Genomic DNA, 25,735 nt, shown 5'->3' with positions numbered 1-25,735 from the left:
TTGCATTCGGCCAGTGTTTATTGGGCACCTACTATAGGCAAGGCACCGGGTGCTGTGGGGTACAAAGACGAGAAGGCTAGTCCTCACCCTCAAGGGGTTCACAGTCTAGGGGGAGAGAGACACATTCACAGGTGACAAAAACACAAGGCAGGATGGGGCGAGCTCCACAAAACGGAGGCAAAAACCGGCGGGGCAGGATCACACGTGCCCAGGCACCTCAGGGGTATGATGTGGGCAGTGACGCCTCAGCCGGCCCCCGGGGGGGAGGGGCGGGAGTCCCAGAGGCGGGACGGAACCGAGAAGGACAGCTGAGGCTCCGAGAAGGCACAGAGGTGGCAAAGTCCACGGAACGTTGAGACAACAGGCAGAACGTCGACCTCGACGGAAACGTAGGACGCTAATGGGGTCACGCAGGGAAGCTGGAGGCTCGACGGTCGACGGTGTCCTTCCGGCCAGGAGGTAAGACTTCGTGCTGTAGGCAACGGGGAGCCATGGATGGTTTCTGAGCAAGGGAAGGTCACGGTCTCATCTCCTCCATCCCAGGCACGGAGCTGTGAGTAAACCGTGACTAGCTCTCTGCGCGTTCACGTCACTCGGTGGCCTTACGCCCTCCCTTGGCCTCAGAGCAGAAGCCCGGTGGCCACAGATGCTTCGCAGGGCGGCACAAGGCTGGAAAGCCTCAGGCCAGGTGAGCTCAGACAGAACAGGAAGTGGGGCCTTCTGGAACCATTTGGAAGTGAGGGGCAGGGCCGAGGGAGGTGCTCAGTGAGCTTTGGTTACCTAAGCGGGTCGCAGATGAGCTGCAGAGAAAAACGGGAGCGTAAAGAGACACCAGGGAGCCTCATCAGACTAAATCATCTCCCGTAAGCCACCCACCACCCCCCCCCAGCTCACTGGGCGAGGCGACCCCGCGGTCTAACTTCCTGGGATCCGCAGGTGGGGTTTCTAAAAGCTCTACGCATAGAAGGTTCTCCGCCGACACCCTCCCTAGGATCCTGCCTAACCATCCAGTGAAGAGGGAGAATGGCACCCTCCCCCACCCGGGCCACCCCAGCCCGAGAAGGGATGCGAGGCCACCGCCGTCCAGGTGGACACAGCGATGCTGGTCAGCGAAGGCTCCCCCAGAACCTCCACGCCGGCTGAAGCGGGTGCCTGGGCAGAGAGGGGCGAAGTCACGGCCGGGCTCCCCAGGAGAAACGTCCCCGGGGAGCTGGCGTGCACGTCTGGGCCCGGCCCTGCGGGGCCCCCGCCGCTGTTACTGATGGTCCACAGGCACGGGTAGGGGCTGCAGAGACAGAGACACAGACGCTTGCTGAGGGCCCGGGCCTCGGGACAGAGCACCCGGCCACGGCTTTCCTTCCAGCTCTGACCCAGAGGGCCCAACCTGTGAGTGAGACCCCTCCCTGGAAGAGAGGGGACGTGACGGACACAACGATCGGGACACCCAGGGTCGGAAAACCCGGGTTCGCATCCCGGTCTCCCGCTTACTGCCCCCGAGACCCTGGTCCAGGCAATACCTCTGAGCCTCGGCTTCCTCACCTTCAAGATCTGGAGTGATGACGATGCGCACGTTACAGACGCTATCGCGAGGATTGGACAACAACGAGGATACGAGGCCTCGCACGGGGCGCTCACCCAACGGTGGGTGTTATAATGAACTCCTCCATTGCTGGCTCCCAAACCCAACTGCTTGCTGGAACCACTTAGCAAGTTCTGACGCCTGGGTCCCGCTGCCAGAGCGCCTCAGGTTTTTACCAGTCTGGTGTGCCACTTGGGGATCAGAACTTTTTAAAAGCTTTCCGGTCGACAGTAACGCGCAGCAAATTTTGCGCCCGAACGTAGATGAAATGACTGCGGTCGGGACAGGCCGGGTAAATGCCAGCGCCCTAAGCCTTCAGCCATCGCAATGTCCTGACATTTTAGAGTCTCTGTTATCGCCTGATACTGAGCTACGGGAGAACGGGCTCGTTGCGCAGTGACGGCACTGGACGCGTTTGCTGTTCTCCAGCAAAATCGCGACGGGAGTCGGTAACGGGTTAAAGATGCTGCTGGGGCGGGGGGGGGGGGGGGGCGCGCCTGGGTGGCTCAGTCGGTTAAGCGTCCGACTTCAGCTCAGGTCACGATCTCGCGGTCTGTGAGTTCGAGCCCCGCGTCGGGCTCGGGGCTGATGGCTCAGAGCCTGGAGCCTGCTTCCGATTCTGTGTCTCCCTCTCTCTCTGCCCCTCCCCCGTTTGTGCTCTCTCTCTGTCCCAAAAATAAATAAACGTTAAAAAAAATTTTTTTTTTTTAAAAAAGATGCTGCTGGGGAAACCAGAAACAGAAACGCCAGCCTGCACTCCATGCCATGGTCCAGATACTACAGACCTGGCTGGGCCACATGAAACCTGCAAAAGCCCATGCTCTGGCTGTGTGCTTGTTGTCCGTCTGTTCGTTAGCTCGCTCAGCCTGCTGTGATTTGGGGTCTGACCTCTAGAAGAGGTCTCTTCTACGGCATCGCCCGCGGCAGGGCCCCTGCCTGATGCCCCGTGGGCCAGTGGGAGAACCAAGCACTTGGTGACACCACCTACTGGATGACCTTCAGGACGTCTTTAACGTGTCTGAGCTACGGTTTCTCCAACAGTAAGATAGGGACTTTAACGGCAGCCTCGTGGATGTCGCTGAATACCGTAAAGAACTAACAAAATATCTAGGACAGAACCTGCCACGTGATCGTTTACCATCTTCAAGGACTCGCTTGCTCACTTCCTGCCACCACAACCCGAACCCGTGCTTTTCCTTTAGGTAATCCAGCCGCGTACCGACCGATAGGAACAAAACGCGAGCCATAACCGCCAGGCTTCGTTTGCTAGCAGCCACACATTTTAAAAAAGACAAAAGAAGGAAAAAATGCACTTATTGGTAATAATATCTTATGGAACCAAAAACGTGCAAAAAATTATTTCAACATGCATTCAAGGTAAAAAAAAAAAAAAAAAAAGAAGAGTTGAGATGTTTAATTCTTTGTTTCCTGCCCAGTCTTCAGACTTCCGTGTACTCACAGTACACGTCCATGGGGACCTGCTGCATTTCAAGGGTTTAGTCTCCGCAGGCGACCGCTGGCTGCTGCATGGGGTAGCCCAGTGCCAGACCCTGATCGCCACAGCCACATCAGTATCAAAACCATCAAGATCTTAGCAACCCTGGCAACACCCACGCAAGCTTGTTAAATGCAGAATCTCGGGCTCCAACCCAGACCTGTTCATCAGACTGTGCATTTTTTTAGAGTTCTTACTTATGTTGAGAGAGAGAGACTCGGTGAGCAGGGGAGGGGCAGAGAGAGGGGGAGATAGAGAGAATCCCAAGCCGGCTCCGCGCTGTCGACACAGAGCCCAATGTGGGGCTCAGTCTCACGCACCGTGAGATCATGACCTGAGCCGAAATCAAGAGTCGGACGCTTAACCAACTGAGCCGCCCAGGCACCCAGATTGTGCATTTTAACAGCATCCCAGGTGATTTTTTTTTTAATGTTTACTTATTTTTGAGAGAGAGAGAGAGAGAGAGAGACAGAGTGCAAGCGGGAAAGGGTCAGAGAGAGAGGGAGACACAGAATCCAAAGCAGGCTCCAGGCTCTGAACTGTCAGCACAGAGCCCGACGCGGGGCTCGAACCCACAAACCAGGAGACCACGACCCGAGCAGAAGTCAGACACTTAACCGACCAAGCCCCCACCTCCCAGGTGATACTAACACCCATTTAAGCGTGAGCAGCCCTGCTGTAGACCAAAGCACTACGTTCCCCTAACATTTTCTAGACCAGCAAATCACAAGTTATCAGACATCTCCCAAGACCCGCCTTTTCATTTTGGGTCCCTTCTAGGACCTTCTCAAAACTCTGCACACGGAACTGAACACAGCAGCCGACATTTACGTGGAACGCTCCCGCTTACAACGCATCTTAATGCGTGTTCTCCTTGTGACCTCACCGTAACCTACCGAGCCGCTCATATCATTTCTGTCTTAGAGATAAGAAAGTGGACGCTCGGTGAGGCTCAGGAAACCGCCTGGAGCCACAAAGCCCATACCAGCCCATACCAGGTAGAACCAGGACTAAAGCCAGTGTCCGTCAAACTCCAAGGTCCCTCCCTGTCCCTTTCCCCACACCGATCTCCAGAAGTTCGAACGACATGCAGGTCTCCGGTGCGTGAGTTCCGCCTCGGGTCTGGCATGCTACATTCTGCCCTGTTACCTGGATTGCGGGCCAGGCACCCACCGTCTGTTCCCCTGTTCGGATGGGTGGCTTAGGAGAGCACCAACAATCCAGGGTCTCGGCATACAGTTGAGCAGGTGCTCTCCCACTCCCTTCTCTCTGAAAGTGAAAAGCCCATCCTGTTTTTATGTTCCCTTCCTAGTGGCTTAGGAGTCAGGACAATGGCTTAGGCCAAGGCACCCGAGGAAGAAGAATGACCTTGAGTCTCCAGTGCTAATGTCAAGACCTCGAGACCACCAATGAGCACGTTGCTGGCGTTGGTCTTACCTAGGCCCTGGATTGATCGGCCCGCTGGTGTGGGGTACAGACAGGATGCTGGTGTGGGGTGTGGAAGATAAGGAAGTCCAGCTGTCGGCTCCGGAGAAGACTTGCAGGTTATTGCTGGAGCTTTCTATCAAATTCACTTTGGGGAAATAACAACAGTTCAGTTGATGGGGTGTGTACAACACGCAACGATGGCGGCCAATGATATTATTCGAGGGCGAAACGTGACCGTGGCTCGTGCCACAGGGGCCAATAGTTTGTTAGTGCTTTCCGAGGGAAACGGCAAAGAAGGAAGCCCTCAGGAATACGGAACGTCAACCACATGGCATGTTCCGGTCCTATCTTACTCTGCACAACAGCGACCTGTCCTCTCCCCTTTGCCCATGGGGCTCAGAGAGGAGAGGTGATCCGCGCTTCGTGACACAGACCCGTCTGACTCATCACCACCCTCACGCCCCCTGAAGAACGGATCGTGTCAGCATCCCCTCAACACAGGCCGAAGGGCCCGCCAGTGCCCCAGACGAGATTTCTAAGGACCCACACCTTATTCTTCTCAGCAACCCCAAGTACATTTAAACACCTCAAGAACAGTGTCTTCTACGTCTTTGGCTCTCCATGGGCACAAATGGTGTGCATAAATAAGAGAGAGGAGGGAGGCAGGCCGAGGAGAGCGAGGAAGAACATTCCAGTGCGCACACCTGGCTGACCCAGTCGCTCCTCGTCAGGATGGGGCACCTGCAACTTCTTCAGCCCCAGCTCTGTTTCCTCCACCTTTCCCTCCACACTCTGTTCCAAATCCGTTCCCCGGACACCCTGGGCCCCCCCCCCCACCCCGGGCCTTTGCTCACCCCACTCCTACCTCAGGGCCCTTCGCCTCTCCTGGGCCCCCTGCCTTCTGCCTTCCGCCTCTGCTCACCCCCACCTCTGTCCGCTTCTATTCACCCTGCGAATCTCCACTTAAGGGTTAACCCCTCCGGGGCAGTTACGGCTGCTCATTTCCCTCCGTTCCCACAGCACCTGGGCTTAGGTGTGTTCTAGAATGTCTCTCAAACTGTAACGTGCAGGAGAACCACCTAGGGATCTCATTAAAATGTAGACTCGTCCAGAAGGAGAGCCCGAGAGTCTACCTTTCTAACGAGTTCCCAGGTGATGCTGTAGGTCCGAGGGCCACACGAGAGCTCTCACTGCCTGGTGTTACGATTCAGTATTCATGTATCCGCATGGGCCCGAGTTTCCTCAGGGAAGAAACTATCCCTTCATCACCTTCCCATCCACTGTCTGGACGAGGGCCTGGCGTGTAGCAGGGGCTCAGAAGCTGTGTTTTACGTGCTGACCGTGGGAAAGGACCAGGAAGCAGAGCGAGAACGCTGCCCACTTTCTGGTGTCATTAAGCTACATTCTATTCCTTCCCGGAAGCAGCTCTCAAGGCTGCTGGGAGTGGCACACGAAGGGACACAGAGACAGGCAGCCGGTGACCCAGAAAGCCCTCTGCAGACAGAGCTCAGGGTGGGATCTTAACCCTCTCCTCCGACTCCCATGCCATGAATCTCACTTATTTCTTTAGACAACAACAACAAAAAATGTTTAATGTTTCCTCATCTTTATTTCGAATCAGAGAGACAGAGAGAGAGAGAGAGAGAGAGAGAGAGAGAGAGAGAGAGAGAATCCCCAGCAGCCTCTGCACCATCACCGCAGACCTCGAGCTCATGAATCGTGAGATCAGGACCTGAGCCAACATCAGGAACAACCCAGAGTCTGGGTCTTTAGGAAGACCCAGAGGTCTTCCTAAAAGCTCCCCAGTTCTGGGCCCCGCGTCCCCCGGACGTAATACAAGTGAAGAAAAGAGACCCGCGGAGGCAGTGAGTGGAGGCCCTTCACCCCCATGAGAAACCAGGAGACCGAGCGTCTTACGAAACAATTATAAAACACGAATAATGTTATAACTACATAACCAACTATTAGTATACAAAATAAAACATTACAATGACAGGGCGCCCAGGTGGCCCAGTCGGTTAAGCGTCCGACTCCGGCTCGGGTCACGATCTCACGGGTCGCGGGTTCGAGCCCCGCGTCGGGCTCTGGGCTGCCAGCTCAGAGCCTGGAGCCTGCTTCGGACTCTGTGTCCCACTCCCTCCCTGCCCCTCCCCTGCTCACGCTCTGTCTCTCTCTGTCTCTCTCTCTCTCTCAAAAATAAAGAAACATGAAAAGTTTTTTAAAAAACCATCACAATGATATTACCCAATACTATTACCTATATTCGGATGCTTCTTTTTACTACCTGCTGTGTACCCATTTCTCGGCACCACCGCCCCCCTTACCCACACCCCCAAGGGCCTAATTCGCAAAATCACACACCTGAGGGAGAATGGTTTCTATGCATGTAGGCAGAAGGATAGGGAGCCTGCCGGTGACCACGGAGGCCAGGATAGTGCTCATAGCCATGGTGGGTGTGGGTTGCGGACAGAGGCAAGGGTGTCGCATACTGGTAACTGGCGTTTCCTGCTGCACACGCTCCGTCAGGATTGGAAAAGATCCAGCCTCCCACTAGAATAGACAAGAGGAAGACACAGAGACCGACTCTGAACTTCCACACCAAAAGGCAGCTGACCAGCCAATGCACATACTGCGTCTCTGTGTGAACGACGCTGAACATCCGCCCGGGGTACCGACGGGGACCACGGCCGCCGCCACCCCCCTTCCACAGCAGCACCGAAGCTGGCTTCTTTGGAGAAGGATGACAGTTCCTATCAAAGTTGGGAAAGCCTCTGGAGGAACGCTGGGCCCGAGCGACATAAAAGACCGTTTGAATGAAAAGTTACAGAAATGCAAAAGTGAAGTTGCTTCTGACTTCACTGAATTAAATTAAAAGTCAGTCTGAGAAGCAATAACCTGTTGATGTTAGACGCATATGTAATGTCCAGCTGGGGGGGGGGGGGTGGGGAATGTTTCATGTGGTTACACAGGCGTGAAGGCCTCTTTCTGCCCAGCAGGAAAGGTGTCTGTGGTTCTCATTCCAAGCAAGACGAGCCAGGATGGCTCACAGAAACTTGGTTTTGAATGGAAAACAAAAAACATGAAAGAAAGAAAAGGCATTGGAAGAAAGAAAGAAAGAAAGAAAGAAAGAAAGAGGAAGGAAGGAAGGAAGGAAGGAAGGAAGGAAGGAAGGAAGGAAGAAAAAAGAGAGAAAGAAAGAAAGAAAGAAAGAAAGAAAGAAAGAAAGAAAGAAGGAAGAAAAAAGAGAAAGAAAGAAAGAAAGAAAGAAAGAAAGAAAGAAAGAAAAGAAAGAACGGAGAAAGAAAAAGAAAGAAGGAAGAAAGGAAGGAAGGAAGGAAGAGAAAGAAGGAAGGAAAGAAAGAAAGAAAGAAAGAAAGAAAGAAAGAAAGAAAGAAAAGAAAGAAGGGAGAAAGAAAGAAAGAAAGAAAGAAAGAAAGAAAGAAAGAAAGAAAAAAAAGAAAGAAAGGGAGGGAGAAAGGAAGGAAGGAAGGAAGGAAGGAAGGAGGGAAGGAAGGAAGGAAGGAAGGAGGGAAGGAAGGAAGGAAGGAAGAAAAAAGAGAAAGAAAGAAAGAAAGAAAGAAGAGAAAGAAAGAAAGAAAGAAAGAAAGAAAGAAAGAAAGAAAGAAAAGAAAGGAGAAAGAAAGAAAGAAAGAAAGAAAGAAAGAAAGAAAGAAAGAAAGAAAGAAAGAAAGAAAGAAAGAAAGAAAGAAGAAAGAAAAGAAAGAAAAGAAGGAAGGAAGGAAGAAGAAAGAAAGAAAGAAAGAAAGAAAGAAAGAAAGAAAGAAAGAAAAGAAAAGAAAAGAAAAGAAAAAAGAAAAGTTTGTCTGATGCAGGTGTCCAGTGGGCAAAACCAGGCATGTGGTCACCCTGAACTGGACTCCTGTCCCACCACTGTCCACCCAACTCACAGTGAGAATAGGCCACGTGCTGGCTCTCAGAGACAGCTTCCGGAATGTCTTTTAGGTGATTCCTGAAAGAGAGGAAAGTACACCATGGCCATCCAGCGTATTCTACAAGTCCTGCAGAAAGTCTACCCCATATTCTCTCTGCAAAGCACTCTATATCTTTTATCTCGAATCTCTCCCTCCCCTTCTTCCTCCAGGATACTTTATCTAATGTGCAATTCCTCTTTGAATTTCAAGTTCATGTGACTCCAGCTTGCCATATTTACAGCTATCCCTGTTTAGTCTGATCTCACTGATTTGGGGTCACTGCTCCCGCCTGGAGAAATTCAAGCAATAGCAACAGCTAGGATTTGCGTAGGACTTCAGGGCACAAACACATCTGTGATATGCTAGAACCACCGATAATCCCGGGGGGGGAAATATTCCTATGTCAATTTTACAGATTTTAAAAGTGGACCTCAGGGGCGCCTGGGTGGCTCAGTCAGTTAAGCGTCCGACTTCGGCTCAGGTCACGATCTCGCGGTCCGTGAGTTCGAGCCCCGCGTCAGGCTCTGGGCCGATGGCTCGGAGCCTGGAGCCTGTTTCCGATTCTGTCTCCCTCTCTCTCTGCCCCTCCCCCGTTCATGCTCTGTCTCTCTCTGTCTCAAAAATAAATAAACGCTAAAAAAAAAAAAAATTTTTAAAGTGGACGTCAGCGAGGTTAAGTGACTTATGTAAGGTCACACAGCCAGGAAACGGCAAAGCTAGGACTCCAAGTCAGGACCGCATATTCAAAGTTCTGTTATCTCACACATCAGATTTTTTTTTATTTTTTTAGGCCTTTGGTTATCTGAAATTACATTAAATCCAATATTGACAGGACGGACAAAGCCCTTTGATAGAAGTCAATGATAAGCACTATTTTTCTTTTCTTTTTTTCCCTAGAATGGAAAGGAAAAACGCAAAGATGTACAGCCACTGGCCCAAAGTGACCATTCACGATCCCAGAAGTCTCTGAACTTCTTCTCTCAAAAGTTCTCTCCTTTATGAGCTACGTGTATGAATCACTCACCTCTCCTAGGCTCCATGCAGTTCAAAAAAAAAAAAAAAAAATTGAAACCATACTACTCAGAGATAATCAGAGGAGGGGAGGAGTGAATTATTAAAAATCTGAATCACGTAATTATGTTTTCTTAAACGTGCCTGTGCTACTTTCGAGAGCTGGTAGTAAAACAGAGCTGACAAAACATTGCCAGTTATGAGGTTCCCCTGGAGCCCTGCTTAAGGGACAGATAATTAGGAACTTTGTTGAATTGCGATGATTTTGTTGAAGATCGAATTGAATGTTGCAAACCTCTTTCTATCAGAGGGAGTGTGTGTCCTTTCAAGATCATCCTGTCATCAATCTCACATTTGCAGAAGCCAACCCGCAAGATTTCGCTGCAATTTCTCTACTCACCTCTCCTTGGCATCCAAGAAGGCTTTGGCAAAAGGGTTGTACTTGATTTTGAGAGCTGTTATCTTGCGTTTACAAAGACAAGAAGCGTTAGTGAAAGCGGAACACGTTACGAACGGGCAGAACCCTGTATCTCCACCTGTGAATTTCTGTCCAATTGGAAGCATTCCCCCTCTCTTCCCTTTTCTCCCTGTCCGCGTATCTTTGCTTCCTTCTGCACGAAATTACTAGTACACCGTTCCTGACAAAGGATGCTATATTGTGGCTGCAGCGAGAAAGGCAAACGCAGCAAAAGCGAGCAAGGGAAGGACAAAGTTAGAAAGGAGCAAAGCCTGATGTGCTAAGCCTGCCATGTCTTCTTTTATTTATTCATCCTTTTTTTTTTATTGAACACCCCCCCCCCCAAAACATCCCCATGTCAGTTTTCTAGTCCCTGGGAACACAGTCGGAGTGATTCCCCCTCACCCAGAGAGTACGGCCCAATGTCACTCCATAAGTCTTCGGGGATCACTTACTCCTTGGGCCACGTTCATGTTCACACAACCACAGATTCTCACTCCCACCCGCCTTCGCGCCAACCCGCTGGCCTTCGCGGGCGTCCTTTTTCTTCAGCGCCCCCAGAGGTGCATATCCGTGTATATGACGCGTGTGTGCTCTCGTGACCTCAGTGTAAGTGATTTGAGGGCAGTGCACACATCTGTGATGCCCATCACAGTAGTCCCAGCAGGTACTAAGACTCAACAAATATTTTGCTGAATGAATAAGCGTTGGAAAGAATGTTCGCTGCAGCAAGGGCCTGGGGGCAGGAAGAAAAGTGAAATAAAAGCACGCCTCTTTCTGGCCCCGGGAATGCGGAAGAAATCAGAAGAGGGAGGAAAGCCACAGAGCCTGATGCGAGTGACCTGGTCTTTCTCCTGGCCTAAACCCGGGGGGAGGGGGGGCGTGGGGAGAGAAGAGGGGGTGTTCGGGTGCATAGGGAGCCCTAGCATGCAGCCCCAGGTGCATGCTCCCCTCTCAGGGTGCATCTACACCCATTTGGCTGGAAAGTGTTGGAAGTAGAGGGAGGCTCTAAGATGGGGTCTCCTGGGCTTGATTCCCAGGGGGGGAAATCAAGGTGGAAACACAGCATGAGGCTGGGGAGCTTGCCAGAGGGGTGGCCTTAGCCAGGCTGGTGGTCCAGAGGGGACTCTCCAGCACCCACCCAGCAGGCAGCCTGACTAAGGGAGCAGGTGGGAGTAAGTGGGCAGGGGCATCGCCGTGGAGACGGAAGCGGCTAGGGCTTCGTCCCCAACACCCACTCCCCACTCTCTAGAGTCGCAAAAGCCACACCCTCCCCTCAAAGACCCAGACTCCACCATAGGGAGAGAAGCAGGGCAGGGAAGGCCGTCTAGAACACAAGCCTGTTTTAGCCTACGGTCAACACCACCTGAGGGCCTGTTTAAATGATCTAATATTTAAATGATCTAATCTTTAACTGCTTGGAGGCACTCGGCCAAGAGGCCAGACGACTTACAGAAACGAAATTACGTTTTCTCTGCACGTCTGTGATGGGAGTTAGACCTACAATTCAATTTCACCTCGAGGCACTAAGGTAGCCGTTTCCAAATCCGAACGCTCATCATCAGAATCCTTTAGGGAGACTTTAAAAACTACAGATTCGGGGCACCATCCCTGGAGATTCTGACTCCATTGGCTGGGCGGGGGTCGGGGAGGGGGGAGCTCCAAATCTTTTAAAGCTTCCAAATAAAGATCTACAGCTTAAAGCAGCAATAAGATACTTTGGGGTTGTTCTGTTTTGTTTTGTTTCACCTAGCAGATTATCAAAACTGAAAAGGGCTGATCATCACCCGTGTCGGGAACCGTGGGAGGGTTGCAGAGGTGGGGGCTCTCTGGGGGAGGTAACTTGGTGATGTCCCACGCTTCTCAACCCACCCCCTCCTTGACAGAGAATTCCATTTCTAGATGTTCATCCGTGCAAGCAAACAGCGGGGGCAGAGGTACTGGCATATTCTTTGCAGCATCACGGGTCAGAGCAAAGAAAACACCTGTAAACAACCTAATAGCCACCCTGGGGAGCTGATTGCCCGAAAGACCGTATATCCCCCGCAGGCACTTCAGAAAAAGAGATATGCCTGAACTTAATCACATAGAAAGATATCCATAATATGCGGCTAAATGGGAAATAAAAAGAAATTTTCAGACCAATATTGTACTTCATTAGCCAACTTATATAAGTCTATATTCTCATATATATTTATATATACAGAGAATACGTGTCAGGGGAAGACACACACTTTAAGCTGTTATTTGTGGCGGCCTTGGGGAGTTGGATTCAAAAGGCAGGAGGGAAAGAATACATTTTTACCTTTTGTTTGTAATTTTCACTGAACGTAGTTCTGCACTATGTATTTATTGTGGGAAGTTTCTGTAATGAACCTGTATTACTTTAAAAAAGTGTTCGTTTTTTTTTTAAGTTTAGTCAGAAAGGATCTAACCCGCCCCCAGTGCCTCCGATGACACACAAACCTGGAAAGCCCTAGAAGGTGCACACGGACCCAAACGTCCTGTGCCCAAACTAATCCACAGAGGCCAGGTTCTGCCTCCTCGGCTCAAAGCGCCAGCGGCTCCCGTGGGGCAGGAAAGACCTCAGTGTGCTCAGCACGAGCCAACAGGACAGTGAGCCTAACCCAAGCCGGAGGCGGGTGTGCAGGGATCGGCTCTCACAGACCCGCTCCTGGAGCAGGAGACCACCCGGCTCTGAGCACCAGCTCTGGGCCGAGCGCACGCCGGGCCCGGAACACAAAGACTCCTGGGTCTGTTGGTTTTAACGCAGTGCACAACCGTGCACCTGGAGAGCAAGGGTGGCAGGCCTTTGGCCAACAGGCAAGAGGGAGTAGAGAGTGGTTTCCTCCTGCTTAACTTCATCTCCGCTGGGGTGTTCCGGACTCTAGCTCTGCTAGATTCACCGGTGAATCCCAGAAACCCACCTCTCACCCACGCTTGGTCCCCATCCCCCACCCTCTTCCAGGGGACAGCCGCCCAGGCACGCGCCTGTGCACACTCACCTCCTCGTTCTGATAGGCGGTCACGGCTATGAACTGGGTTTCTGGGAAGGAGCAGTTCATCACCATTCGATGGGCACCTCCAACGCGCACTATGTGAACCTGAGGTTCGTATTTATGCAGAGAATTCAACATTATCTGTTGAGGTGGGAGAGGAAGAGAAGGAGAAGCCATGCAGAGCCTGGTGTAGCACAGGCAATAGTGACCCCTTTGGTTGGTCCCAGGCTGGGCACCCAAGCCCGGTCAGGGCCATACGTTTCGAATCCGGGTCACCGGAGCTGCCACCACACGATTCCCTTGTCTGAGAACTGAATGGCGGGGGGGGGGGGGGGGGGGGGGGTAGTTATTCAGAAGCTCCCAGGGAGCATGAAATGAGAGCTTATGCTAGGATTGCCAGAAAGTTCTAAAGCGTTCAGTTCTCTGCCAACATCATGCCTTCCTTTTCTCTCTCTCTCGCTCTCTCTCGCTCTCTCCCTATTTTCAGAACAACAGTGTGGATTTCGATCCATTAAAACATACTGTTTTTCTCCATATGAGGAATCCTGACATCTCAAAATGCTGACGTGGCTGCCTGTTGCGAGCGACTAGCTAAAGAGTAAGGATGTCTGACGTCTGACGGTTACCTAGCACCCACTCTGCGATTCACACAGAAGCCTTCTTAAAAGTCTTAAGTCGTGGGGGCGCCTGGGCGGCTCAGTCGGTTAACCTTCTGACTCACGTTTTTTGGGCTCGGGTCATGATCTCAGGGTTCATGAGTTCGAGCCCCACTGCGCTGACAGTGCAGAGCCTGTGTGAGATTCTGTCTTCCTTTCTCTCTCTCTCTCTGCCTCTCTCTCAAAATAAACAAAGTTAAAAGAAAAAGAAAGAAAAAGTCTTCGGTTGTGACATGTGGGAGGCAAGAACAGGTCGCTTTTCAGTTTCCTGTTTTAATAAAGAACTGAAACCTTCTGACTATTGCCCAGGCTTGGGTGGGTCACCTCCTCCTCCTAAACCGTCAACTCCCGGGTCCCGGCTGGTTAAACATGGGGATCAGAGGAGGCCACAGAGATGGAGGGCTGAGAGGCCAACAACAGGAAATAGGGGCAAGGGCCTCGCCTCCCAGCTCCAGCTCTGAACAGCCTACAGAGTTCCCCCACGCCGCCCCCCCCAAACGGTCTACATTTTATAACATAAATCACAACCTTACACATTACACTAGTATCCGCTATCCTGCCAGAGAAAACAAAGGAGGAAAAAGCCCCAAATTCGTGTTTACTCTGATTGGAGACCTTAAATAAAACCTTCCTTCTTTAAGGTGTGTTTGTTGTTCTGAAAACCCAAAGCGGATTCAATATTCTATTGACAATTATCATCATGCCCGAGCCGAGGTAGCAATTATTTCATTTGGGAGCCGCTTTTTATTAAGGCATTTGTCTATTGCCAACATGCCACTTATACCAAAACAGAGGAGAGAGAACAACAAAACCCCGGTACCCGTAACCATCTCCTTCTCCGGGGGGCTGGGTAAAAAGCCCCACACAAGACAAAACTCTGAAAGGGCCCTCAATGATTACGATGATTACGTAAACTACCGCGCTCTCTCCCTCTCTCTTAACATCAGGAAGTCCATTAAAAACTGAAAGCACCAATTAAGAGCTGTTTATTCCTGTTCACATTTGGACTCCGGGGAATAATTGGCTTCCATGGGAGAAGAGGCCGGTGAGGACCCCTCTAATTGCCTAAATGCACCCTTGATATTTCTTGATTGGTGGTGTGGGGCGGTCGGGGGGACAGGCGATCAGGCGACCCGATCTTACCTGCCCTCCTCCATTGAGCTTGTTTGTCAGTTTCACTTTGCTGAAGGAGATGGGAGCTTTCATCCAGTGGGCCCCAAAGTTGGGGGAGTCCGGGTGGATGTAGACGCAGCTGTGGCTGGAGACCTCTGGCTTGCCCGCGGGCACCCATTCCCCGTTGACATACTTCCAGCGGTGACTGTCCGTTGGGACGAAGTCCAGCAGGAGGGAGTACATGGCATTGGGGTCCAGGCCCGTGACACTGATCTTTAGGACGGGGAACATCCGTCTAAAAGAAGAGGCAGAAACTGAGTCACAGGGGGGATGGTGGCGGGTTCGGGCCACCCTTCGCCTGGTCCGGCTGTCTCTCCACTGCGCGGAGACCTTCCGTGGAGAGCCTCGGGGTACAGCGAGTGACCCAGGACAGCAGCCCCCCATTCCAGAGCATCTTTTTTTACAAATGCATTTTAGACTGGGGTTTTAGGGGCGCGCCTGGGGAGCTCAGTCAGTTAAGTGTCGGACTCTCGATTTTGGCTCAGGTTACGTGATATCGAACCCCGTGTTGGGCTCTATGCTAACAACGGGGAGCCTACTTGGGATTCTCTCTCTCCCTCTCTCTCTGCCCCTCCCCCCGTGCATTCTCACTCTCAAAATAAATAGAGTTAAATATGTCTATATCTATATAGATATATGGGTTTTACTGAAAACCACTGTGCTCCATTTTAAAGTCTGAAAACCATTAATCTAGTCATTTGACAGAGGACCCTGAAGCCCAAAGCATATCATCACATGCCACGTTCTCACGGAGTCCTTTCTTCAAAGACTTCCTCCGGGCACACATCAGTTCTTCCATTAAGGCCACAAACCAGTCCTTCCCCTGTCACAGAGAACACTAGCTCTGAATGACAGCAATAGCATTGAACGGCAAAAACGTGGTTTCATGGTAAAAATAAGTGAGAGAACGCTTGGCTCTACAGAGCTAGACCAGTTCCTTCCCTGCGTGACTTCTCAGAGCCTTTAATCTACGAATGTGCACGATAAACCTCCGAGCAGATGAGGACTGTGCACACACAGAACTTATAGGACAGTGGAACCATCCTTTCACTGAGCATTTTGTGCGAATTTGTGTTCAAGGGATGTACTCGGAGACGCACCGATCTGGAGTCCTCGGTCCTTCTTCCACCTTCTAGAACGGTGCCAGCAAATGTGCTCTCACATGTGTGGAGAGGCTACCTTGCTTGGCTGCTCCCTCTCTCTGGTTTGTTTTCCCTTCACCGAATGTCCTAAGTCGCTCTAATCTATCCTCAAAAGACCTGGTTTCCGGACATGCCCCCTCCACCACCTGATAGCCCCAGACGTCATCGTATTGTGAACACGTCTTTTGAAATCCGAATCTCCACATTGAGAAGCTAATAACCGAGAGTCTGGACACTTGCTACCCAAGGCGGTCCCCCGACCCAGCAGCACCAGGATCACCTGGAAGCTCATCAGAAATGCGGAACCTCTGACCTCACTCCAGACCCACTTTTCCCAAAGCCCCGGGTGTGTCACAGGAACATTAAAGCTGAAGTAGTACTTAGCTTCAAAGCATCTTTGGCTTTGAAGACAACAACGAAGGAGGGGCGCCTGGCTGGCCCAGTCAGTTAAGCATCTGACTCTTAATTTCGGCCCAGGTCATGATCTCACAGTTCGTGAGTTCGAGCCCAGGCTCGAGTCGGGCCTGCTTGGGATTCTCTCTTCCTCTCTCTTTGCCCCTCCCCCACTCTCTCTCTCTCTCTCTAGAAATAAATAAACTTGAAAAGAAAAGAAAAGCAAAGGGACCTGACAGGCAGATGACAAGGGAAGGACCCAGAGATGGACTCAAGCCGTGCAGGCTCCCTGTCTCTCCTGAGCTGAAATTACAAGGGCTTCCTGAGCAATCTGGACATAGATCAGAATTATCTTCCCTCGGCATTTCCTTTCCTGGCTCCTCTTTCGACTTGGTCTTCCAACTGGCGGTGGTGGGGTGTGCTTTCAGACCACTGCCTCAGAGACCAGTTCCCGTCTCCTCGCGGCGGAACACAGAGTCTGGTCCGTGTCTCTGGCCTGGGACTCGGTAAGGATTCGGCAGTCCCTCCGAGAGGCCAGACGGAAGAGCGATCTTGGTTCCGTCTCCCGCCCTTCCTGAAGTTGTTCTCCAAGCACACTCACCCCAGCCTTGTCCACGGGGGGCAAGAACTCCGTGAGCTAATTCACCAAAGTGCTCATTCTAAGGCCTGGCGCCCAGTGAGTGCTTTGCAAGCGTCGGATGTTCTGTCATTACGTCCAAGCCCTTCAGCTGGCCCAGCTCTGTTTCTGTTCCAGAATCCTGCCCCAGGGCAGTGACTTTGGAAGTTGGAAACGCGGGACACCAGCTCCACCTCCCTTCTGCCTGGCTGACAGGTGCCAGTTCCCTCCGCCTTCCTCTCTGGAGAGAAGAAGTCTGGGCAGAACAGAGGAGTGACTGCTGATGGCTTTGGGTTCCTTTTTAGGGAATGTTCTGGAATTAGATAGCAGTGATGGCTGACTATTTTAAAAACTATTGAATTGTATACTCTACAAAGGATGAATTCGATAGCATAGGAATTCTTTCTCCAAAAAAAAAAAAAAAAAAAAAAAAGAGCAAACTAATAACTTACACCACCATGGTCTTTATTCTCCAGCAGGATCACAGTTATTTGCCCAGAGACCCTGGCCTTGGCATCACGAGTGGGAAATGCTAAAGGTTTCCTCCTTCCCCCGGCTCCCAGCAGAACTGTCTCTCCCTTCCCTCTGTCTTGGTGGGCACAAGGAGACAAAATCTAAATAGGAGGTTACGACAAGTATGTGAGTTAAAAGAAGTTTCTAGGAAAAAATGCATCAGATGATGCACCTCGAATCCAGATCCTGCCTGAACACGGCATTACTCACCTGTCTCTCCTCTCCATTAATGATGAGACTTTCATGATAAGGAAAATGAGGATTCTCCCCGCGGGAGGCTCCCTGTGTCATCTAAATTCTTCCATTTGCACATTCTTTTTCTTTTTTTTTTAATGTTTTATTTATATTTTTGAGAGAGAGACAGAGCATGAGGGGAGGAGGGGCAGAGAGAGGGGGAGACAGAATCCGAAGCAGGCTCCAGGTTCTGAGCTGTCAGCACAGAGCCCAACACGGGGCACGAACCCACGAACTGTGATATCATGACCTGAGCCGAAGTGGGCTGCTTCACCGACTGAGCCACCCGGGCGCCCCCCCTTTTGCTTTTTCTCCGACAGAAGGATTTCATCTATTCTCTTCTCTCATATCAGACTGAACTATTCCCTTTTGCAATATATTTTAATGTTTTCCGTTATTTTAATAATCCTGGCCACGTATAGAAAACGAAGCCCCGGGGCACCTGGGTGGCTCAGTTGGTGAAGCGTCTAACTCTTGGTTTCAACTCAGGCCACGATCTCATGGTTTGTGAGTTTGAGCCCCATGTCAGGCTCTGTGCTGGTGGTACAGAGCCTGCTTGGGATTCTGTCTGTCTCCCTCTCTCTCTGCCCCTCCTGTGCTCACGGTTTCTCTCTCTCTCAAAATAAATGAACAAGAAAGAAAGAAAGAAAGAAAGAAAGAAAGAAAGAAAGAAAGAAAGAAAGAAAGAAAGAAAGAAAGAAAGAAAGAAAGAAAGAAAGAAAGAAAGAAAGAAAGAAAGAAAGAAGAAAGAAAGAAAAAAAGAAAGGAAGAAAGAAAGGAAGGAAGAAAGGAAGGAAGGAAGGAAGGAAGGAAGGAAGGAAGGAAGGAAGGAAGGAAGGAAGGAAGAAAGAAAAAGAAAGCAAAAACCTCCTGAAAACACAAATGTCATTTGCAAAGAATCACAAAAGTGGGCATCAGAAATGATCGTAGGGGTCAGATTGGGTCACTTTGACAGCCAGGAGCCTGGCTTGTTTCCACGACGTACACAGAGAAGAGATGGTCTGATTCCTGGTCCTTTGCTTTCTCTGAAATGCTGAAGTTTGGGTTTGGGTTTGGGTTTTTCAAGAAAACTCAGGAATTAAATGTGGATCACTGTCGTTTCATACACAAAGTTAGAGAGCACCAGAAGTTTTCTCAGTAAGGATACGCGGTACGTGTGAAAGCAATAAAAAGAAAAGAAAGCTCATGTAACATATCTTCTCACACTAAAGTGCGAGGAAGGACACGGCTGCTCCAGCACGTGGCCAAGCTGTTCTCTCCATGGTGTGATCGTATAACTCTGCCTTTAGATTTACGAGATGACTTAATGTAAGACAGTTTTTCCAGCAACAGCAGCTAAACACGGAATTTTACGGCACCCGGGACTTAATGTATGTGCATCTCACTCATGTCTCATTTTGCCCCACGGAAGTAAATGTTGCCATGCCCATTTCACAGATTGTGCACTTGGGGTTCAGGAGGTACATGTCCGTGCTCCTCTGACTCTGCCCCACTGCCTCCTCCTCTGGTACGTTCACCACACCTTTTCTCTCTCCTTTTCTTTTCTTAAATTGAAGTATAGTTTATGCCCATAACACCAGTTTCAGGTGTACAACATAGTGTCGTTCCTTTAATATTTTTTTTAATGTTTTCTTTAGTTTTTGAGAGAGAGACAGAGGGTGAGCAGGGGAGGGGCAGAGAGAGAGAGGGAGACACAGAATCCGAAGCAGGCTCCAGTCTCCCAGCTGTCAGCACAGAGCCCGACGCGGGGCTCGAACCCACGCACCGCGAGATCATGACCTGAGCTGAAGTCAGACGCTTAACTGACTGAGCCACCCAGGAGCCCAGGATGAACTGCACTTCTAATCTGGTTGATTTTCCTCCTTCTGTTTCCAAGGTATGGCTCACCACAGAGGAGCCCCAGAGTTGGTGAGGAGCTGAGAAATATGTAAGTCGGTCCCTAATTCGGGAGTTGGGGGGGAAAGAGAGAGACAGAAAGAAGGGGGAAGACAGGGAGAAAGACAGAGGGAAGGAGGGAGAGGGAGAGAGGGAGGGAGGGAGAGAGAGACAGAGAGAGAGAGGAATAGAGAAGCAAATGCAGCAGGGTGAAAAAAGCATTCCCCAGAACCATGCTTGAGGGACCACAGGTGGTTGGGCCTTGCCTGTGAACTCTGCTTTGCTAGGAGGTCGGTTCCTCCCTCTGTCTTCTCCTAACGGATCTTGAGAGCCAGCGCTGCAAAGGAGGCTACGAGGAGTGACGTTGGCAGGAAGACAGGGGGCAGCTGTTGGAGGTGGGGAACAGCAGAGATGGTTAAAGGTAATATTCACCTTCCGCTCTCACCGCAGAACTATAATATTCGTCAACTACCCGTCAGGATGTGTGTGTGTGCACGCGCGTGTGCACGCGTGTGTCGAGGCTTGTGCGATGGTAAGCAGCCTTAAGAGTAGCAGAAGGAACCTGGTTAGCAGAAGGCAGCTGGCAGCAATACCCACGATCCCCATGAATCCTAACTGTGAACTCTGGGGGGAAACGGTGTGTGAGCTACGGGGCAGGGAAAAGCATTTGCCTGATGCACAGCCTCCGTTTCCTCCCCTCTCGCACGGTCAGCTCGCTGCCCTTAATCACTGGCAAATTCAACTTAATGACTCCCCACGCTTCTTTGTTTATAACACATGGGCACACCAATTACATCTGAAATGCTTCCAATTTCTGAAAACGTGTGCAAGGCAAATCGAATCAGAACTGAGTCGAAATTATTTAACTGCGTGGAAATACATGGGAAATACGGCCTTTTCCACTCAGGTGAAGACAGTATAGTAAAGACAACAAGAGGCACAGGCGATTTCATATATTTGCCTCGGAAGCCTGGAATAAGGGTGTTGTTGTTGTTGTTGTTGTTGTTGTTGTTGTTTTATCCGACCTAAAATTGAAGTTCCTGGCTCCAAGGATTGAGATGAAAGAGAATACTCGTCAAGCTACACACCCTACAGATGATTCAAATGAGCTCTAGGGGGATGTTATAATTGTTGCTGTTGTAGCTGAAAGACGACTGAAGAGGGAAAACTAAAAGTTGTATTTAGAAAGGGGGAAGGGGGAAAGGGAGGAGGGGAAGAAAAGGAAGGACAGGGAGTGAGGCAGGAGAGACGGAGGGAGGAATGAAACCCATCAGGGTCCCGGTTTCTGGGGATAATCCAGGGGGAAGTCCTCTCTTTACTACCTCTGATCAATGTCAGAGAGAAGCCTCCTCTGTGTGTGTGTGTGTGTGTGTGTGTGTACACACACACACACACACACACACACACATATATACTGAATTCTTTCATCAGCCCACCCTATGTTATTTCAAAACTTGCTATTAACACAGAACAAGGAGACATCAAGTGGACAGGAGCTATCTAATTACCCCCACTGAAGCTTCTAGACCCCCAAAAGTCTGCCCACAGGGGCAGGCGGGTTATGTGAATGGAAAGGGCTACAGCTGGGTGTTAAATACCAGAAACAGTCTTCCGCACAGAGAAGGGCCACGGGGGCATGCGCCCCGGGCTCAGGAGTTGGTCTGGAAGCAGGGATGAAGCATCTGGAGATAGCGGGTCTGCAGGCAGAGGCTGGGGGTACAGAGGAGATACGCAGGGACAGACGGTTAAGGGAAGACAAGGGGACAGGAACAAGAACGATCTTTTGGTATCAAGAACGTTAAGATGTGGCTAACAATCTAACCTGTGAAAATACGAGATAGGGAGTAATTCCAGGCCACGCTCACTCACGATCCACCGCGTCAATTTCTTAGACATGTGTCTTCCCTTCTTTATTTGAAGTATAAGGGGAACGGTCTCCTCCTGGAAGAATCTCGATCCTAAGGGGTTCAGAGATCTTTAAGAGAACCTGAGAAATGACTCAGTTCACTGGAGGAAGGGAAATGACAGCAGGACCTCCACAGATAAGACTAACCGAGTTGGCTGACATGAGACTTTTCTACAAAGGCTATTTTTTCACATATCTAACATTAAAGGACTTTAAACTTGGGAAGATTTTCCAATTTTACATATGCAGAAAAAGTATTTAGGTGAACAGAGGCACGTGGAAGCCATTCCCAAATTGTAAAATTACGGGGCACCCGCGTGGCAGTGTCTAATTCTCCCAGGTAGACAAGGAATGGTTCAATGTCAGTACTGTGCATTTCATTCAAACATAGGAAAGCAAGACATCGGGGACGGAGGCATTTTGCACGAGGGCAAAAGCCTGCCAGAGGTCCTGCTGGCCCCAACTCTTCTCTCTTACCAGCATTTCTCCGAAGGGCCACAATTGGAGCTCTGCTGAAACTGAGCATACCGAAAATGCTTTCTGACTTTTGTACTTGTTGACCTTGTGAACCAAGGGTTCTGTGAGCATCGTCTGACTCTCGGGAGCCAGTCTGGCCAAGCTGGGAGCAGAGAGATTTTCTTTCAAAATATTTGCATCTCCTCTGCTTAAGTGAAACCTCCCACTATTACCCTGACAGCCACTCAGCAGGGCTGGATTTAATAGAATCCAAGAAATGCCACCGGAGATCGGTTTCTGTTAATCTCTCATGTGTGGCGATGGGGAAAAAGCGGGTCTCTTCTCTTTTCTCAGACAGTATGTTATGGCTTCAGCAACTATTCCTGCGATGGTTCTCCCGTCACCACAAACATACACAATCTCAAAGGAACCCTCACCACAAACACACACGACGAAGCAGACGTCGCGACAGGCAGTGAGATGAAATTTGCCCTTTGGCTCCCGATCTTCAGCTAAGTCCACAATTCCCTGGCAAGTTTGCTACCCTTAAGAGGAAGCATCCGGCTTCCAAATAAAGTTGACTTTCACCTTATCCGAACGGCGGTGGAGCTCAGGTCGGCTCCAAGATACGCAGTCAGTCAAAACATAATATCACCTCCCGACTAACTTCCCTAAGGCCCCCACTTATGGTAATTTCCCAGGATTTCTCCACGGAGAATGCATGCAAGAATGCAACTTCATTCTCTGCTCTGACCTCAGGAAATTAATCAAGCTGGCTGGGGGAAAGCCGTCTGAGATTGTTCTTCTCGTGAGCATTTTAATCCGACTCGGCTGCCTCTGAGTGAAGAGCGGCAGCCTCTTCCATTTTCGGGGGGTCTCACCTCCCTCGCCAAGCCCCCCCTGCAGCCCAGGCCGGGCCGCAGATCCACTCACCTGCCATTCTTGGTCACGATCATTTCGTTAGTGACTTCCTTGAATCTCTGCCAGAGAGGCGCGTCCTCCAGGATGATCTGAAGCTGCTTCTCCGTAGGGTCACCTTTTTCCCTCCCTGCCTGAAGCTCACTTTCTACCACGTTGAGCAGCCGAGAAACAGTGCCATCACTGGTCTTCTGGGCGCCCAGCTTGCTCATGGCCATAGGCCCCTCTCAAACTTGGCCGCGGAGCGTCGTGACCTACCTCGAGCCTGCTTCCAGCTCCTTCCTCCTCTCACCTGCCTGCTTTTCCAACCCAGCCCGGCAATGCCTGGGGAGCTGGGGAGAAGATGCTTTGGCTCTCGCCTAAGCTCCTAGCATGACACCCCTTAAAGTCTCCAAATTATACCACCAACCTGTTAAGCTTCAGTGGGGAGGGGGAGGGGGAGGGCCGGGAGAGGTAGGAAGAAAAAGCCCTCTCTTAATTACTCATTGGATCAGGTGGGAGAGAGCCTGGCTTTCCCATTGGCTGCTGTGCATAGAATAGACATTTAAGAAGAGTACTCCATCCAAATTATCAGGCTTTTATCTTGTTGTACCTGAAGAGGTCTAATCACTGTTTTGAGGACCATTTTCCCATTAATTAAAACTGTTCGAGGCCCAGACTGCGACAATCAGGCAAATCATGTTTGTGTATAAATCGTGGCATGTGGTACCTATAGGAAAAGAGCTCCTGGGGAGAATCGCCAAACTTGAGGCCAAAGCAGGCTGTCCTGCCACAGTCAGGAACCCAAATCCCTCTGATATCTACCAGCCCCGGATGGAACGGCAAACACAAAAGGCCAAAGGCACCACGCCAGGGAATATGGCAGCCGTACCCAAGAGTGAGTGAAGATGTTCTGTGTGCCACCCACTCAACGGTCAGAGATCCAGAGAAAGGGGAAAGAGCCAGGGCCCCCTTCCTCCCGGCACACCCCCTACTGCTCTTCTCCCTCCTCCGGGACCCCTGTGCACACACAGGACCCCAGCACCTCCCGCAATCAGATCTCCAAACCTCGTCCTTCCTCCCTAGAAGTCAAAGCCCCAGTTTTGTTGAGTCCAGCCCCCGCCAGAGGGAGGAAAAAAAAACTCACTCAGCATCATATTACCCTCTCCAAGGAAGCACCGCCCTCAGTGAGTGAAAATAAGCTGTTGACATTACTAGGCAGAGCAACTTGGACCCAGAAGGATCCAGAAGGATCCAGAAGGGCTCCACAAGGGCTCTCGGGCTTTCCTCTTAGACGGCCCGTGACCTATCTGGCATTCTGGGGTGAAGCCCCATTTTCCCTGGGAAGATACTGCCGTAGATGCTTCATTTACCCATGACACACAGTACAAGCCGAGGAGGCGGGGGCAAGGACAGAGCTGGCCAGCGGTAGATCCCCGGGGGATTAGGAGTTTCTCTCTCATTAGAACCCAAAGAGGATTAAAGGGAAAATACAAGCAAAAAAAGAGAAGAGAAAGTCAGGGTAAGGATGATACTCAAAACGCACTCAGTGCCTAGCAAGTGCCAAATACTGGTGACACGTCACATCCAGCGACAAATGAGGCCGAGTAGCCTGTGCCTTCGTGGAATTAACAACCTGATGCGGAAAATGAAAAATGCTCAGCGGTGACGAGTCTATGCAGACTGCATAACGGGTGGGGTAGTGGCACCCAGCAAGGCGGGGAAGATCCTAACTAGAGAGGGTTGTGTGGAAAACCCCGGAGGAGCAGACAGTCTTGCCGAAACCGACGAGATGCCAAGGACACAGTCGGGGAAGAGTCGGGGAAGAGTTCCGGGCAGAGGAACCCCAAGAGGTTCCTGGCACGGGTGGGCCAGTCGAAGAACTGTGGGAGGCGGGGCCGGAAGGGGGCTGCAGAGAGAGTAGAGTAAGATTTGCTCCGAGGGGGGCCTCGTAAACTATGGCAAGGAACCGGATGGTATCCCACGTGAGACAGGAAACCCGCGGACAGAATGAAGCAGGAAGGCAGCATGATTTGCTTTGTACTTTTCAAAGTCTGATTTGTACCGAACAGACTAGTCAAAGGCAAGGGTTGAAGTAAAGAGATTAGGAAGCTGTTACGGTGGTTCAGGCAAGAGGCGGTGGTGGGTCAGCCTGAGTGGCGGCAGTGGCCGCAAAGATGTGAACGGACTCCAGATACATCTTAGAAGCAGATATGACAGGGGCGCCTGGGTGGCTCAGTCAGTTAAGCGTCCGACTTCGGCTCAGGTCACGATCTCGCGGTCCGTGGGTTTGAGCCCCGCGTTGGGCTCTGTGCTGATGGCTCGGAGCCCGGAGCCTGCTTCGGATTCTGTGTCTCCCTCTCTCTCTGTTCCTCCCCTGCTCGCTCTCGCTCTCTCTCTCTCTCTCTCTCAAAAATAAATAAAGTTTAAAAAAAAAAAAAGGAGCAGATATGACAGAACTCTAGGGACTCCGTGAGGGGCAGAGGGGGAGTGAGGAACTATGTACGTGATGAATAATTAGTAGACGGCACGGCCGTGTGCTGAGATGGGGAAGGCTGGGGGCAGAGGTACAGCTTTGGATAGTGGAATCAAAATGTCGTTTTTCTGCGCAACACTGAGATGACTGATAGACGCATTAATGGCCCTCCCAAAGATGTCCGTGCCCTACACCCTGGCACCTGTGAGTATGATCTCACGGGGTAAAAAGGGATTCTGATGCTCGACGTCATATGACATCAGGGAACGGCAGATGAAACCAACAATGAGATACCACTCGACACCTGTTAGAATGGCCCAAATCCCAAACACTAACGGCACCAAATGCCGCCGAGGACGTGAAATGACAGGAGCTCTCATTCGTTGCCGGCGGGAATCCAAAATGGCACGGCCACTTGGGAAGACAGTCCGGTGGTTTCTCACAAAACTAAACACCGTAGGGTCTGGCAATCTCTTTCCTTGGTATTTACCCAAAGT

At 50.8% G+C, this 25,735-nt stretch overlaps 1 protein-coding gene across 1 annotated transcript; it reads right to left on the bottom strand.

Moving 5' to 3' along the window:
• Positions 1-25,130, bottom strand: TBX19 (T-box transcription factor 19). The gene is made up of 8 exons (XM_058700387.1): positions 22,799-25,130; positions 14,701-14,965; positions 12,908-13,042; positions 9,846-9,907; positions 8,411-8,472; positions 6,864-7,052; positions 4,512-4,647; positions 1-1,285 (listed from the first exon to the last, which is right to left on the bottom strand). Exons 1-8 carry the CDS (start codon positions 22,999-23,001, stop codon positions 1,000-1,002), a joined length of 1,338 nt encoding a protein of 445 aa, XP_058556370.1. The 5' UTR covers positions 23,002-25,130; the 3' UTR covers positions 1-999.
• Positions 25,131-25,735: the final 605 nt, after the last annotated feature.

Source organism: Neofelis nebulosa, chromosome 15, assembly GCF_028018385.1.
Source record: "Neofelis nebulosa isolate mNeoNeb1 chromosome 15, mNeoNeb1.pri, whole genome shotgun sequence".
Taxonomy (NCBI): Eukaryota; Metazoa; Chordata; class Mammalia; order Carnivora; family Felidae; genus Neofelis; species Neofelis nebulosa.
The sequence above is the reverse complement of the archived record's forward strand: the minus strand, read 5'-3'. Positions and strand labels throughout refer to the sequence as shown.

Excerpts from the sequence above, each read along its gene's own strand:
- TBX19 (XM_058700387.1), bottom strand. The coding sequence starts at position 23,001 with ATGGCCATGAGCAAGCTGGGCGCCCAGAAGACCAGTGATGGCACTGTT. Across the intron at positions 14,966-22,798 it reads ATCGTGACCAAGAATGGCAG|ACGGATGTTCCCCGTCCTAA; the intron begins GTGAGTGGATCT and ends CTCTTCTTTTAG. Across the intron at positions 9,908-12,907 it reads CCGCCTATCAGAACGAGGAG|ATAACAGCTCTCAAAATCAA; the intron begins GTGAGTGTGCAC and ends TGTAAACGCAAG.